At 44.2% G+C, this 18,097-nt stretch overlaps 1 protein-coding gene across 4 annotated transcripts in view; it reads right to left on the bottom strand.

Moving 5' to 3' along the window:
* The window catches only part of NOS3 (nitric oxide synthase 3), a 226,434-nt gene that overhangs the window by 60,832 nt on the left and 147,505 nt on the right, over window positions 1-18,097 (bottom strand). For 3 of the 4 annotated variants that reach the window (XM_063452913.1, XM_063452914.1, XM_063452915.1), the window contains 6 exons: window positions 7,374-7,490; window positions 7,048-7,222; window positions 4,770-4,902; window positions 4,144-4,222; window positions 3,623-3,810; window positions 3,173-3,354 (listed from right to left, as the gene is read on the bottom strand). In XM_063452913.1, coding sequence (XP_063308983.1) covers window positions 3,173-3,354; window positions 3,623-3,810; window positions 4,144-4,222; window positions 4,770-4,902; window positions 7,048-7,222; window positions 7,374-7,490 — 874 coding nt within the window. Of the gene's footprint in view, window positions 1-3,172; window positions 3,355-3,622; window positions 3,811-4,143; window positions 4,223-4,769; window positions 4,903-7,047; window positions 7,223-7,373; window positions 7,491-18,097 lie in introns of those variants that run through there. The other variant, XM_063452916.1, reaches the window with a different exon arrangement.

Here is an 18,097-nt window from a genome sequence, read left to right on the forward strand (position 1 = left end):
AGCCGGCACAGGAACCCTCGAAAGTTGACCGGTAAGAGCCTATTTTTCCCAGGAACTGTTTTGGGCTAACACCTTGTGGTCGGCCAGCCAGAACTTTACCCGAATGGCAATTCTGTTCCACCAAACGGATCTGAGCGCTATATGGATAACTTGGGCTTTCAGATACGAGCTATTCGGGGATATAAGACTTGTGGGGTACCTGTACAGTTTGAATGCATTTTGGGGTTATTTGTATATTTTTGTATCGTTTCCTGTCACTGAGAGATAATGGAGTTATCCTTCTTTTGACTCAATTACCTCCCAGAAACAGAGATGCCTGGGAGGGGTTTGTACTATTCTCTACAGAGAACCCAGGCTGGGGGTCTGTGCAAAAAAAGCAGAGTGTGGCATATTAAACCATAGTTGACTCCCAGAACTATGTGTTGTCTAGTTACTGGGGGAAAGAGTTATGATTACTGAGCAGTGCTTCTTATAGCTTTGAGGAGGAATCAGCGGAGATACCCAGTCGGGGTATTGGAGCTCCGCTACACTGTATGCCCCCTCACCTTGGAAACCAATCATTGCATGCCCCCCTCACCCTGGAGAACCAGTCACTGTATGCCACCCTGACCCTGGAGAACCACTGTATGCCTCCCTCACACTAGAGAACCAGTCATTATATGCCCCCCTGACCCCAGAGAACCAGTCACTGTATGTCCCCCTCACCCCAGAGATCCAGTAACTGCATGCTCCCTTCCCTTGGCGAAGCATCCACTATATGCCCCCCTCATCCCTGAGAACCAGTAACTGTTTGCCGCCCTCACCTCGGAGAACCAGTCACTGAATGCCCCCTGTGGCGGCCACCCCGAGAGTAAGAGGGGTTTTGCTGCCAGAGATGTTCTTTCCCCCTATTCAGAGTGATGCTACAATAATCCCAAGCACTATAATCCAAATCACAGTATAGCTGGTATAGCTGTTCCCTACAAACAAGAGATGAGACTCTATGTTGAGGGTAAGCAGGAACTGATTTATTGGTAGCCACAACTGCCCTTATATTCAAGTCCACATGCAAGGGGTTTCTGTTTACATATTTCAGAGACATTCCCCACTGGACCTGAGAGGGGACTGTGACAAAATACACACAGTACTTACATTGGCTCTCAGGTCCAGGACACTCCTACACAAAACAGGGTAATCCCTCCTCTGTGCCTGAGAGATAATTGAGTCAGGCACTGTACTAAACTCCATTAACTCCAGGCACAGAAAACTTACATTTTACAATATATTGAAAGTACCCCTGAAACACATGGAAACCCAACAAAAGTCACATCCCTCTTTCGGGAGTACAAAAGTACTGAACGTAATGGTTCGTGGGTAGGTTCAGTATATTTTCCCTGTTCGGGAGCTTGCTCCCACCAAATGCCATTCAATTCTCACCTGTTTACCAAAATTTGATGGAAGTTGAAATTCTAGCTGTGTTCGTGCCGTCGAGTGTCAGATTTGAGTTCCATGCACTCGACGACCAAACACCGCTGTATGCGTTCGCCGCTACAGATGACCGCCGCCACGTGTTCGTCTATAAGAACAAAGGACACCCAGCCGACTGCTCAGAATGTTGAGGTAATTGTGGTTACTGAGGTGCAAACAAGAGTGAAAAGGGTCAATGAGCAGCACACGCCCCCCCTGGGTGGTCTGGCTGTTCAGTAGTTTGTTCGGAATACCATTCACATGGATCTCAGATGTTTGGTGAATCCCATATACCGAACTACCCAGTGTAACAAATAAGCAGAAATTAACAGTATAATAATCCATGGATAGGGGAATCTGTCACACCCCTACCCCTGAGAACCAGTCACTGTATGCCCCCAACCCTTGAGAACTATTCACTGTATACCCCCCTCACCCTGAAGAACCAGTCACTGTATGCCCCCCTCACCCCAGAGAACCAGTCACTGTATGCCCTCTGCCCTTGGAGAACCAGTCACTATATGCCACCCCCCTTGAGAACCTCCCTCACCCAGAAGAAACAGTCACTGTGTGCTGAGCTCACCCAAGAAAACCAGTCACTGTATGCCCCATCACCCTGGAGAACCAGTCACTCTATGCCCCCTCACTCCAGAAAACCAGTCACTCACTCTGGAGAACCAGTCACTGTATGCTGCCATTTCCTCTGAGAACCAGTCACTGTATGCCCCCCTCACCCAAGAGAACCAGTCACTGTATGCCCCCCTCACCCACGAGAACCAGTCACTGTATGCCCCCTCACCCCAGAGAACAAGTTACTGTATGCCCCCCTCACATTGGAGAACTAGTCACTGTATGCTGCCATTACCTCTGAGAACAAGTCCCTCTACGCCCCCCTCACCCCAGAGAACCAGTCAATGTATGCCCTCCCTCACCCTGGATAATCAGTCACTGTATTCCTCCCTCACCCTGGAAAACCAGTCACTGTTTGCTGCCATTACCTCTGAGAACCAGTCATTGTATGCCCCCCTCACCTCAGAGAACCAGTCACTCTATGCCACCCTCATCTCGGAGAACCAGTCACTCTATGCCCCCCTCACCTCAGAGAACCAGTCACTGTATGCCTTTCCTCACCCTGGATAATCAGTCACTGTATGCCTCCCTCACCCCGGATAATCAGTCACTGTATGCCTCCCTCACCCCGGATAATCAGTCACTGTATGCCTCCCTCACCCCGGATAATCAGTCACTGTATGCCCCCCTCACCTCAGAGAACCAGTCACTGTATGGCCTCCCTCACACCAGGGAACCAGTCACTGTATGGCCTCCCTCACACCAGGGAACCAGTCACTGTATGCCTCCCTCACCCTGGATAATCAGTCACTGTATGCCTCCCTCACCCCGGATAATCAGTCACTGTATGCCCCCCTCACCTCGGAGAACCAGTCACTGTGTGGCCACCCTCACCCCAGGGAACCAGTCACTGTATGCCTCCCTCACCCCGGATAGTCAGTCACTGTATGCCTTCCATCACCCCAGAGAACCAGTCACTGTATGCGCTCCATCACCCCAGAAAACCAGTTACGCCCTCCATCACCCTGGATAATCAGTCACTGCAGTTACGCCCTCCATCACCCTGGATAATCAGTCCCTTACCCTATGGAACCAGTCACTTTATGCCTCCCTCACCCGAGAGAAATAGACACTATGCTTGCAGCCCCCTTTCTACCTGGCTGAGGGTCTCCAATCTTTTCCGCTCGTCTGGCTCTTCGCAGAGAATACTCAGGAGTTGCAGGAGTTGGGGTGTAGGGGGGGTGGTGATGTCCAGATAATTGGTCAGTGCTTGTCGTAGGGTGCAGGGAGGTATCCGGGTATCACAGACCCAGCTCATCTTATTTCCAGTGATGTACCCTGTGTGTACAATGGGGTGCACGAGGTAACAGTCATTATACAGAGTACAGATGGTCAGGGGAAGTTGCACTCACTATACAGCGTATTCCGGGGAGTTCAGACTCACTATACAGAGTACAGCCATTGAGGTCACACTCACTATACAGATAATTGAAGGGAGATGACACTCACTATACACAGTACTCAGGGGAGATGACACTCACTATACCGGACATTCATGGGAATATTACATTCACTATACAGAAAACTCAGGGGAAGTCACACTCACTGTTTGAGTCATTATCAAGAGTCTCCACGAGCACAGTGTCATTGGCCGGTGGGGGATCCTCCACCCTTTCCAGAAGAGTCATAACCAGCTCCTCTCGATTACAGGGGAAAACCCCTAAGTGGTCTCCAGGTGAGTACCTCAACTCCTTCTGACCCTCAGTGCTGAACTGGACCAAGATGGTGGAACGACTGGTGGGGACAAGACAAGATTAGATGGGATTATGATGTGGGGATCAAGTGATGGTTAGTTCCTGAAACAGGAATTAGGGAAGGAGGGAAGGACAGAAAGACATATTATAAAAATGATAGGGAGAGACATCACAGAGAGAGACATCAGATAGAGAGAAAGTAATGAGAGAAACATCAGATATAGAAAGACAGACATCATACCGAGAGTAATTAGATACACATTAGAGACATCAGATGAACAGAGAGTAATGAGAGAGACAAAATGATAAGAGAAACATCAGTGTGAGAGACATCTAGGGATTAAGAGTTTGTTGAGTTATAGGACCATCTTACCTGGACTTCTCATTCTGCAGGTTGTCCTTGGAAATTAATTTTGCTTCATAAACTTTTCGTCTGTGAACCTGAGACAGGCCTGAAGAGGAAATAAAGATCAAGCTATGGCGGGTCCTCCTTACTGTTATATAAAGATCACTTTACCAAACTATGGCGGGTTCTCCTTACTGCTAAATAAAGATCACTTTACCGAGCTATGGCGGGTTCTCCTTACTGCTAAATAAAGGTCACTTTACCGAGCTATGGCGGGTTCTCCTTACTGTTAAATAAAGGTCACTTTACCGTGCTATAACGGGTTCTCCTCACTGTTAAATAAAGGTCACTTTACCAAGCTATGGCGGGTTCTCCTTACTGCAAAATAAAAATCACTTTACCGAGCTATAGCGGGTTCTCCTCACTGTTAAATAAAGGTCACTTTACCAAACTATGATGGGTTCTCCATATTGTTATATAAAGATCACTTTACCGAGCTATGGCAGGTTCTCCTTATTGGGCAACGTTTTACAAGGTATATGGAATATGGATACAGCCTGGGTTTACAAACAAGCTACAACCTGTAAGATACAAGATATACGGTTTATGGACAGGGCCTGGGTGGACAAACAAGCTACAACCTGTACAGGTACCTGTAATAAGGTCTGGAGAGGAAGCTTGGATAGACAGCCGGTGCATGGACCTCTGCCAGCTGCTCTTGGCCTTGAAGAAGTCAATAATATTCATATCTGTGTCATCTCCAACGCAAAAGGTGTCACAGGCGGCCTGACATGACACGGAGGAGACGGTATCACAAGCTATAAGATGGCTTTGGCCTCTCTTTAACATTGATGGATACATTTTTCTAATTCTTTTTTCAAATGTTAAACACATCAAAAGTACATCATATATAAAAAATATGTTAAAAAAATATTAAAGTATTTTTCAAACAATGAGATCATTTTAAAACTTTATACAAAAATATGAAATTAGGTTTATATTCCAAGGCATCTTTCATATATTTATCAGCAGACATGTTAACATCTTGATGAAAGATTGCATAGCAGATATTAGACAGTTTTAATACTGAGGTGGAAATAACTCTGTCCCAGAGGTGAATGAAACCCCCTAGACCCAGCTAAACAGTAATCACAGATAGCTCAAGGAGATAATTGTGTTTCCTTCACTCCTTATCTTTCTCCATTTCCCTTCCAGCCGTTGGGAAGGAAAGTGATTGTAGTGGCTGGGTGGGAAGCTGGCGGGTTTGACCTTTATAGTGTTTACCCAGGACACACGTAGAGGGGCCCAGAAGGAAATAAAAGTAAGCTTCATACTGACTGAAATGGGATGGTATAGTGCTCACAGCAACTAAATTACTGACAGGCAAGGCCACCACACTGACCATCTAATCCACTACACTGACCAACAGACACTGTCCATCTAATCCACCAAGCCGGCCATCTAATCCACTAAACTGTCCATCTAATCCACCACACTGACCATCTAATCCACCATACTGACCATATAGCCACTATTATGGCCACCAGACCCTGTCCATCTAATCCTCTACACTGTCCATTTAATCCACTACACTGACCAACAGACACTGTCCATCTAATCCACCAAGCCGGCCATCTAATCAACTACACTGTCCATCTAATCCACCACACTGACCACCAGACCCTGTCCATCTAATCCACCACACTGTCCATCTAAGCCACTACACTGACCACCAGACAATGTCCATCTAATCCACCAAGCCGGCCATCTAATCCACTACACTGTCCATCTAATCCACCACACTGACCATCTAATCCACCATACTGACCATCTAGCCACTATTATGACCACCAGACCCTGTCCATCTAATCCTCTACACTGTCCAGCTAATCCACTTCACTGACCACCAGACACCAGCCATCTGATTCACTACACGAACCATCTAATCCACTAAAGTGACCACCAGACACTGTCCATCTAATTCACTACACTGACCACCAGACAATGTCCATCTAATTTACTGCACTGACCACCAGACCCTGTCCATCTAATTCACTACACTGACCACCAGACCCTGTCCATCTAATCCACTACACCATCTAATCCACTTCACTGACCAACATACACTGGCCATCTATTTCACTACACGGACCATTTTATCCACTAAAGTGACCACCAGACACTGTCCATCTAATTCACTACAATGACCATCTAATCCTCTAAAGTGACCACCAGACACCGGCCATCTAATTCACTAAACGGACCATCTAATCCACTAAAGTGACCACCAGACACTGTCCATCTAATTCACTACACTGACCACCAGACCCTGTCTGTCTAATCCACAACACTGACCATCTAATCCACTTCACTGACCAACAGACACTGGCCATCTAATTCACTACACGGACCATCTAATCCACTAAAGTGACCACCAGACACTGTCCATCTAATTCACTACAAGGACCATCTAATCCACTAAAGTGACCACCAGACACCAGCCATCTAATTCACTAAATGGACCATCTAATCCACTAAAGTGACCACCAGACACTGTCCATCTAATTCACTACAAGGACCTTCTAATCCACTAAAGTGACCACTAGAGACCGGCCATCTAATTCCTTACACAGACCATCTAATCCCCTAAAGTGACCACCAGACACTGTCCATATAATTCACTACTCTGACCACCAGACACTGTCCATCTAATTCACTACACTGATCACCAGAAGCTGTCCATCTAATTCACTACACTGACCACCAGATCCTGTCCATCTAATCTACTACACTGACCATCTTCCACTACAGTGACCATTAATTCTGTCAGGAGAAATTCTACTGTAACGTTAATGTGAGAATGGGAAAAGGCTGATGTTAAAGAATCTGAAATAAATATTGGAAATAGTACGTTTTAAGAAGAGTACTCACCTTAAACACGGCTTTGGCCCAAATTCGGAATGAGTCCTCCTGTCCACACAATTCATCACCTTCCCCCATCTCCAGAATACGTTCCCCACCGAGCTCCTCCAGCCTTGTATCGACTGCATGCCCAAAGGCGCAGAAGTGAGGATAGGCCCGAGAACCCAAGCCAAACACAGAGAACCTGAAGAAACACAAACAGGTGGAGACAGGGTCGTGTGCACCGAGGTCAGTGTTTCTACTGACTGTGTGTATTCTGATGGGGACTGGTCTTGGCTTGATAACATGGCCACACGGTTAATATCACTGGTATGGACAAACATAGCGTGTTGTACCTGAGTGTCCCCAATGGGCCTGCACTGTCAGTATTACTTGATTCTTTCCGTTTCTTTTTCCATGACGTGACAAGTAGATCTGTCTGCGACACACTGTTAAATCGAGTCTTGTAGCTCCTGCAGGGATATACCAGCGATATAATAAACATATCAGACACAGACAATATAATACACGTGTCAGACACCGGCGATATAATACACGTATCAGGCAACGGCGATATAATACACGTATCAGACACCGGCGATATAATACACGTATCAGGCAACGGCGATATAATACACATATAAGACACCAGCAACACAATACACGTGTCAGACACCAGCAACATAATACACGTGTCAGACACCGGCGATATAATACACGTATCAGACACCGGCGATATAATACACGTATCAGGAAACGGCGATATAATACACGTGTCAGACACAGCAATACAATACACGTATAAGACACCAGCAACATAATACACGTATCAGACACAGCAATACAATACACGTATAAGACACCAGAAACATAATACACGTATCAGACACCGGCAATATAATACACATATCAGACACCAGCAACATAATACACGTATCAGACACCGGCGATATAATACACGTATCAGGAAACGGCGATATAATAAACGTGTCAGACACCAGCAACACAATACACGTATAAGACACCAGCAACATAATACACGTATCAGACACCGGCAATATAATACACATATCAGACAGCAGCAACATAATACAGGTATCAGACACCGGCGATATAATACACGTATCAGGAAACGGCGATATAATACACGCGTCAGACACCAGCAACACAATACACGTATCAGACACAGCAATACAATACACGTAGAAGACACCAGCAACATAATACACGTATCAGACACCGGCATTATAATACACATATCAGACACCGGCGATATAATACACGTATCAGGAAACAGCGATATAATACACGTGTCAGACACCAGCAACACAATACACGTATCAGACACAGACAATGCAATATACGTATCAGACACCGGCAATATAATACACATATCAGACACCAGCGACATAATACACGTATCAGACACCGGCGATATAATACACGTATCAGACACCGGCGATATAATACAGGTGTCAGACACCAGCAACACAATACACGTATCAGACACAGCAATATAATACACGAATCAGACACTGGCTATAAAATACATGTATCAGATACTGGCGATTTAATACACGAATCAGATACCAGCAATATAATAAACGTATCATATACCGGCTGTATAATACACATATCAGATACCGGCGATATAATACACAAATCATATACCGGTGATATAATACACATATCAGATACCGGCGATATAATACACATACCAGATACCAGTGATATAATACACATATCAGATACTGGCTATATAATACATGAATCAGATGCCGGCAATATAATACACGTATCAGACACTAGCTATATAATACACGTATCAGATACCGGCGATATAATACACGTGTCAGACACGGGCAATATAATACACGTATCAGACACAGACAATATAATACACGCGTCAGACACCAGCAACACAATACACGTATCAGACACAGCAATAAATACACATATCAGACACAAATAATACAATACAAGTATCATAAACCAGCAATATAATACACATATCAGATACCGGCGATTTAATACACGAATCAGTTACCGGCAATATAATACAAGTATCAGATATGTGTATTTGTATCCCCATAAAGGCACACCCCTAACTCACTGAGCTTGCTCACATTACTTGGAAGCAGACTCTATTAAGTAGACTCTTTCAAGTAGGAGTTAGAAAACCAGGAGTTAAAACTAACTAGGGGTTTGAACTATCAAGGTAATTTTAATTTTTTTTATTTATTTATATATTTTTATTTTATTTTTATTGTTCTGTATCTGGGGAAATGAGTGTTAGCAAGATTGCTGGTTTGACTCAATGCACGTCTTGTTGCATGTATGGATGCCTGGATGTACCCGTCCAGGGTCCATACCTCTGTGATGGTTGTGTGCGAGTGGCTTCTCTGGAAGCTCAGATTGGAGATCTCGAGGAGCAAATCGCAACTTTGAGGGAGATCGACAATCTTGAGAGGAGTCTGCTGCTGACTGAGCAGAGTTTAGTGGGGACAGGTAGTGGAGAGGGAGGAGATAAGACAGATGGGGAACAGGCATGTAGCTGGGTGACAGTGGGGCGAGGAAGCAGGGGGGGAGGGAAGAGGAAAGGGCTAGCTAGTCCTGATTTGGTGCAACCTGGCAGATTTGCGCGTTTGAGGGAAGATGTTGGGAGCATCAGCTCAGGAGTAGCTGTATTAGAGGAAGCTGTTACTTCTAACAGCCGAGCTAACAGCCCCCCTAGTACGGGTGGGGATCAAAATGTAAGGAAGGCAAGACAGGTTGTGGTGGTAGGGGACTCTATCATTAGGAGAGCAGATAGGGCAATCTGCAGCTCTGATCGGCTCAACCGGACAGTTTGCTGTCTTCCGGGTGCTCGGGTCCGGCATGTTGCTGACAGAGTGGATGGATTATTGGGAGGGGCTGGGGATGACCCAGCGGTCATGGTCCATGTTGGTACCAATGACAAAGTAAGAGGAAGATGGAAGGTCCTAAAGAATGATTTCAGGGAATTAGGTAGCAAACTTAAGAAAAGGACCTCCAAGGTGGTATTCTCTGAGATATTACCTGTGCCACGCGCTACAGTGGAAAGGCAGCGGGAGATTAGAGAGGTTAATGCGTGACTGAAGTCTTGGTGCAGGAAGGAGGGTTTTGGGTTTTTAGAGCACTGGGCCGACTTTGCGATTGGGTACAACCTTTATAGTAGTGATGGATTGCACCTAAACGGAAGGGGGTCTGCAGTGCTGGGGGATAGGATGGCTAGAAGGTTGGAGGAGATTTTAAACTAGTAGTAGGGGGGGGAGGTTCATAGCAATTTACAAAAAGGAGATAGGACAGAAAGGAGATGGGCTTTAGCACAGTATAAGGGAGGTGGAGACTGGGGGAGGGGCAATCTCAGAACAGAGAAGCTATGTAATGTTGATAATTTAATAAAAAGTACAAGTGACTCATGATATTAAATGTATGCTTACTAATGCAAGGAGCCTAAATAACAAAATGGGGGAACTAGAGGCAATAGCATACACTAAACAATATGACATAATAGGCATAACAGAAACATGGTGGGATGAGACACATGACTGGGCAGTTAACTTAAATGGGTACACATTATTTAGGAAGGATAGGAAAAACAAGAAGGGTGGTGGGGTATGTTTGTATGTCAACCATGATTTAAAGCCAAATCTTAAGCAAGTGGAATGCGATGAGGAAAATATGGAAGCTTTATGGGTAAATATCTGCTTGGGGGAAAAGAAGGGAAACCAACTATTGGTTGGGATATGTTATAAACCACCTAATGTTAATATTGACGAGGAACAACAGCTGTTTGAGCAAATTGAGAAAGCTGCAAATCTTGGTAACACTTTAATTATTGGAGATTTTAATTACCCAGACATAAATTGGGACATAGGGACTAGTAGCCCAGCAAAGGGAATTAGGTTTTTAAACTTGTTAAATGACAACTTCATGTCACAACTTGTACAAGCACCAACTAGAATGGACGCTTGTCTGGACCTGGTTTTAACAAACAACGTCGATCTTTTGACCAACATTCAAGTAGGTGAGAACTTGGGAAATAGTGATCACAATATGGTGTCCTTTGAAATAAACTCAAAAAAACAAAAGCACATGGGGTATACTAAAACATATAATTTTAAAAAGGCCAATTTCAATAAGATAAGGGAAGCTTTACAATATATTGACTGGCATAAACTCTTTAGTGAAAAGAACACTGAGGATAAATGGATCATCTTCCAACAAATATTAGAAAGGTACATTTCTCAGTATGTACCATTGGGAAATAAATATAAAATAAACAAATTAAAACCAATGTGGCTTAGTAGAGAAGTAAAACAAGAGATTAAAAATAAGAAAAGGGCATTTAAAGCATTTAAATCGGACAAATCAGATGCATCTTATAAAAAATATAAGGAAGCAAATAATGCGTGCAAAAAGGCAATTAGACTTGCTAAACTTCAAAATGAAAAAAATGATAGCTAAAGAGAGCAAAACCAACCCCAAAGCATTTTGTAAAGGACCACTCTAGTGCCAGGAAAACATACCCTCAGGGACCCCCTCCCGCCCGGCTCTGGAAAGAAGAAAGGGGTAAAAACTTACCTTTTTCCAGCGGTGGGCGGAGAGCTCTCCTCCTCCGATCCTCCTCTTCTCCTCCCCGTCGGCTGAATGCGCACGCGCGGCAAGAGCTGCGCGCGCATTCAGCCGGTCACATAGGAAAGCATTCATAATGCTTTCCTATGGACGCTTGCGTGCTCTCACTGTGATTTTCACAGTGAGAATCACGCAAGCGCCTCTAGCGGCTGTCAATGAGACAGCCACTAGAGGAAATAGGGGAAGGCTTAACCCATTCACAAACATAGCAGTTTCTCTGAAACTGCTATGTTTATGAAAAAATGGGTTAACCCTAGAAGGACCTGGCACCCAGACCACTTCATTAAGCTGAAGTGGTCTGGGTGCCTAGAGTGGTCCTTTAAGTACATAAATTCTAAAAAAAACAAAAATGAAAGTGTAGGTACACTAAAAACTGAAACGGGGGTGTTAGTTAATGAAGACCAAGAAAAGGCAGGAATTTTAAATAACTATTTCTCCTCCGTATATATTAAGGAAGAACCGATGGCAATAGATGTGCAAATGATTGCTACTAAAAACTTGCAGAATAATTGTAATTGGTTAACTCAAGACAATGTGCTGCAGCAACTAAAGAAAGTTAATATAAACAAAGCTCCAGGGCCTGACGGAATCCATCCACGTGTACTTAAGGAACTAAGTGTAGAAATAAGTGAACCTCTGTTTTTAATCTTTCAAGATTCTTTTCTTTCAGGAAGTGTACCGGAGGATTGGAGGAAGGCAGATGTGGTTCCTATATTCAAAAAGGGTTCAAAATCCTTGCCTGGAAAGTATAGACCTGTGAGCTTAACTTCTGTGGCTGGTAAAATATTTGAAAGGTTATTAAGGGATTATATTCAAGAATTCCTTGAGAAGAACATGGTTATCAGCAAAAATCAGAACGGTTTTATGAAGCACAGGTCATGTCAAACTAACTTGATTGCGTTCTACGAAGAAGTAAGTAGAAGTATAGATCAGGGTGTTGCAGTGGATGTGATCTATTTGGATTTTGCCAAGGCATTTGATACAGTTCCACACAGAAGAGTAGTGTTCAAACTCAAGGAAATCGGTCTCGATGAAAATGCTTGTTCTTGGGTAGAACATTGGCTTAAAAACAGAGTACAAAGAGTTGTTGTTAATGGTAAATTTTTAAGCTGGACAGAGGTGGCAAGTGGTGTCCCTCAGGGGTCTGTTCTGGGACCCCTTCTATTTAACATGTTTATAAATGATCTTGAAGACAGCATTGAAAGTCATGTTTCAGTGTTTGCAGATGACACAAAACTCTGTAAAATAATACAATGTGAGCAAGATATTACTTTGCTGCAGAGGGATTTAGATAGACTGGAGGACTGGGCACTCAAATAGCAGATGAAATTTAATGTTGAAAAATGCAAAGTTATGCACTTCGGCGTAAAGAATACACAAGCAACGTATACCCTTAATGGAAGCGAATTAGGGATAACAACACATGAAAAGGACTTGGGAATTGTTATAGACAACAAACTATGCAACAATGTGCAATGTCAATCAGCAGTGGCCAAGGCCAGTAGGGTATTGTCATGCATGAAAAAGGGCATTCATTCTCGGGACGAGAATATCATTTTGCCTCTTTATAAATCACTGGTAAGACCACACATTGAATATGCTGTGCAATTTTGGGCACCTGTTCTAAAGAAGGATATTATGGCACTAGAAAAAGTGCAGAGGCGAACTACAAAATTAATAAAAGGAATGGAACATATCAGCTATGAAGAAAGGTTAACAAATTTAAACCTATTTAGTTTAGAAAAACGTCGCCTGAGAGGGGATATGATAACATTATACAAATATATTCGGGGCCAATACAAACCATTGTGTGGAAATCTTTACATGGGACACGATGTCATGCGTTTAGACTGGAAGAAAGAAGATTTTGTCTAAGGCAAAGGAAAGGTTTTTTTTACTGTAAGAACAATCAGGATGTGGAATTCTCTGCCTGAAGAAGTGGTTTTATCAGAGTCCATACAGATGTTCAAACAGCTAATAGATGCATACTTGCAAAAACAGAATATTCAAGGATATAATTTTTCAATGTAGGGTAATAACCAAGAATAAATCTGACTGCCATTCTGGGGTCAAGAAGGAATTTTTTTCCTAGCTTGTTGCAAAATTGGAAGCGCTTCAAACTGTTTTTTTTTTTGCCTTCTTTTGGATCAACAGCGAAAAACAAATCTGAGGAAGGCTAAACTTGATGGACGCAAGTTTCTTTTCAGCTATGTAACTATGTAACTATGTAAGATACTGGCTATATAATACATGAATCAGATGCTGGCGATATAATACACGTATCAGACACTGGCTATATAATACAAGTATCAGATACCATTGATATAATACACATATCAGATACCGGCTATATAATACATGAATCATATGCTGGCGATATAATACACGTATCAGATACCGGTTATATAATACACTAATCAGATACCGGATAGATAATACACAAATCATTTACTGGTGATATAATACACATATCAGATACCGGATATATAATACACATATCAGATACCGGTGATATAATACACGTATCAGATACTGGCTATATAATGCACTAATCAGATACCGGAAATATAATACACAAATCATATACTGGTGATATAATACACGTATCAGATACCGGTGATTAAATATACATATCAGATACTGGTGATTTCATACACATATCAGATACCGGTGATATAATACAAATATCAGATACTGGTGATTTAATACACATATCAGATACCGGTGATATAATACATGAATCAGATACCGGTGATATAACACAACGATGAGGGAAAGCAAAAATCAAGAATACCAGAATTCAGGGAAGTCAAAACGAAGTCAAAGTCAAATACCAGAAAATCAAGATCAGGAACGCACTCTCGGATTACCATCAGGATGAAACAACGACAGGGCAATGAGCAAAAGGAGAATTGAGTTTAAATACCCCCCCATGGATCCGATTGGCCATAACTGGCCCTTGACTCCAAAAGCAATTACAAGGTTTCCATGTGCATGATTGCTGCTCGGCACAACTTTTCCTGTCATGACGGTTGTGACGAGACCAATCTCGCCACTGTGCATTGGAGGAGCCTGGTTGCCCGCCTGCTGCCTTTAGACTATGGCCCCAAAGGCACAAAAGCCTGGTCATTCGGTGCTTGCCCTGTTTGAGCAGTGATACCCCAGATAGCTATGCCATGGAGCCCATTCGTATAATGAAAGACTATGGGAAAGACTTTGGCTCCATGGCAATTGAACTGTATGTGTGTGATCTGTGCGCCATTCAGTAATAAAGTGCGCTCAGATCTGAGCTATCTGGGGATATGTTGAATGTACCTGTTTTATGCAATGGCTGTTTTTATGTATTTTTTTGTCTTTTGCTGCCATGTGTTCAATGGAGTTTTGCCTCTGTCCTTGGAGATAATTGGATTACTTCCCAATTATCTCCAGGATAGAAGACTCTGTGGAACTGGTTTTGGGCAGAAAAGCCATGCTTCATTTGGTCACAAAGGACTTCGATCTATCTTTTGAACCACTGGACCAATATGATTTTGACGTATGTTTGTATTTGGAGTATGATGATTCTGAAAATGTAAGTTTTATGTGAATGTGATGCATACTTTGAAAGTTATGAATAATGTGGAAAAACTGTATTTCTCTGCCTGTGATAATTACATTACCCATTGTGTAAGGTAATTGTATCACAGGCAGAGGGGAGGATTTTGTGTGTGAGTGTCTGAGTGTATTGTACGTGTTTATTGGTTGTTTTCCAAAACCCTGTGGGTGGTACTAATGTGGATATAAGAACAATAAACCCACAGCTCTGTCTGTTCACTGCTTGACCCTCAACACGGAGCCTTGTCTCGTTCTTGGGGGGATTTACTGTATGCTGTTCCAGTTCGACTGCTAGGAGTGTAAACCTATTCATATGGTTTTTCCTATTTGGCTGTTTACAGCATTCATATGTTTGAGAGCATTCGTATGCTTCTTCGGTTCGGTGGATTGGTGTCTACAGTAGCTGTGCCTGTGTCTGATCTACTAAATGGCGGTTTAACCCTTTTATGCCTAGGGGTGCCGTTACAACGGTAAATGCCATTAACCACATTTTTATGTGCGGATAAATACGTGTCAAGCTGTGACAAACTCCCCTTCCCACGTGAGTTTGCCACCAGCTGCTTGCCAGCCTCCTGCCCACAGACTATGATCCCTGCAGAAAAACATGTAAAAAAAAGTTTACATGGCTTGGTTCAAGTAATTTCCCTATATTGTTCGGGAACCGAACAACCACATGAACCAAGGACCACCCGGGAGCTTGTTAACCCTATTAACACCTTGGAACAGTTCTCACCTCAGTGTTCCAATTGTTCGTCTGGGTGGACGCAATTCGTATGAACGACCAAAAGGTGGCGGCCATCTTGTTCGCATGAACACAGGCAGCGGTGTTTGGTTGTCAAGTACAAGTGGAATGATAATCGGACACTGAAACTCCGGAACACCACACAGCATCGCCTGCGTTCGGTTCTATAGATCCTAGAAGAACACTGTTCTGTGTCCGAATGAGGGGAGCAAGCTCCATGGTTCACATAGAGACTACGTTCTGTGTTTTATTCATTTTTATGTAACCAAAGTTGACCGACTGCTTGCTCTGATTCCCTGGAACTCTTTTGGACATAGGACCATGTGTGCGGTCGGTCAAATAATTGACTTCCATGGATAGCGCGAACCCCTGAACCAATCTGGTTGATCTTTGGATATGTTAGTCACCCAGATCGGGCTATCATGGCATGTCATTTTTGTGGGGTTTTCATGTGTTTTGAAGGTACTTTTGGGGTGTTTGTAAATTGCATGTTTTTTTTTTGCCTGGAGATAATAGAGTTTGTACAGTTCCTGACTCCATTATCTCCCAGGCACAGGGGAGGGATTACCCTGTGTTATGTGGGAGTGTCCTGGGGGTGTTTGCTGTGACTCTGAAATGTATAAAAGCAGGCCATTGAGCCTGCATTAAAGAGATCATCTTACCCCTTCATGAAGTCTACATGCAGCGGGTGAGGGGTTAAATACAATACAGAAGCTGTGCCTACCCAACCCATTCCCCCCACCCAACATGCAGCGGGTGAGGGGTTAAATACAATACAGAAGCTGTGCCTACCCAACCCATTCCCCCCACCCAACATGCAGCGGGTGAGGGGTTAAATACAATACAGAAGCTGTGTCTACCCAACCCATTCCCCCCATCCAACATGCAGCGGGTGAGGGGTTAAATACAATACAGAAGCTGTGCCTACCCAACCCATTCCCCCCACCCAACATGCAGCGGGTGAGGGGTTAAATACAATACAGAAGCTGTGCCTACCCGACCCATTCCCCCCACCCAACATGCAGCGGGTGAGGGGTTAAATACAATACAGAAGCTGTGCCTACCCAACCCATTCCCCCCACCCAACATGCAGCAGGTGAGGGATTAAATACAATACAGAAGCTGTGCCTACCCAACCCATTCCCCCCACCCAACATGCAGCGGGTGAGGGATTAAATACAATACAGAAGCTGTGCCTACCCAACCCATTCCCCCCACCCAACATGCAGCGGGTGAGGGGTTAAATACAATACAGAAGCTGTGCCTACCCAACCCATTCCCCCCACCCAACATGCAGCGGGTGAGGGATTAAATACAATACAGAAGCTGTGCCTACCCAACCCATTCCCCCCACCCAACATGCAGCGGGTGAGGGATTAAATACAATACAGAAGCTGTGCCTACCCAACCCATTCCCCCCACCCAACATGCAGCGGGTGAGGGATTAAATACAATACAGAAGCTGTGCCTACCCGACCCATTCCCCCCACCCAACATGCAGCGGGTGAGGGATTAAATACAATACAGAAGCTGTGCCTACCCAACCCATTCCCCCCACCCAACATGCAGCGGGTGAGGGGTTAAATACAATACAGAAGCTGTGTCTACCCAACCCATTCCCCCCACCCAACATGCAGCGGGTGAGGGGTTAAATACAATACAGAAGCTGTGCCTACCCGACCCATTCCCCCCACCCAACATGCAGCGGGTGAGGGGTTAAATACAATACAGAAGCTGTGCCTACCCAACCCATTCCCCCCACCCAACATGCAGCGCGTGAGGGATTAAATACAATACAGAAGCTGTGCCTACCCAACCCATTCCCCCCACCCAACATGCAGCGGGTGAGGGGTTAAATACAATACAGAAGCTGTGCCTACCCAACCCATTCCCCCCACCCAACATGCAGCGGGTGAGGGGTTAAATACAATACAGAAGCTGTGCCTACCCAACCCATTCCCCCCACCCAACATGCAGCGGGTGAGGGGTTAAATACAATACAGAAGCTGTGCCTACCCGACCCATTCCCCCCACCCAACATGCAGCGGGTGAGGGATTAAATACAATACAGAAGCTGTGTCTACCCAA

The sequence above is a fragment of the Pelobates fuscus genome, chromosome 4 (assembly GCF_036172605.1).
Source record: "Pelobates fuscus isolate aPelFus1 chromosome 4, aPelFus1.pri, whole genome shotgun sequence".
Lineage (NCBI taxonomy): Eukaryota > Metazoa > Chordata > Amphibia > Anura > Pelobatidae > Pelobates > Pelobates fuscus.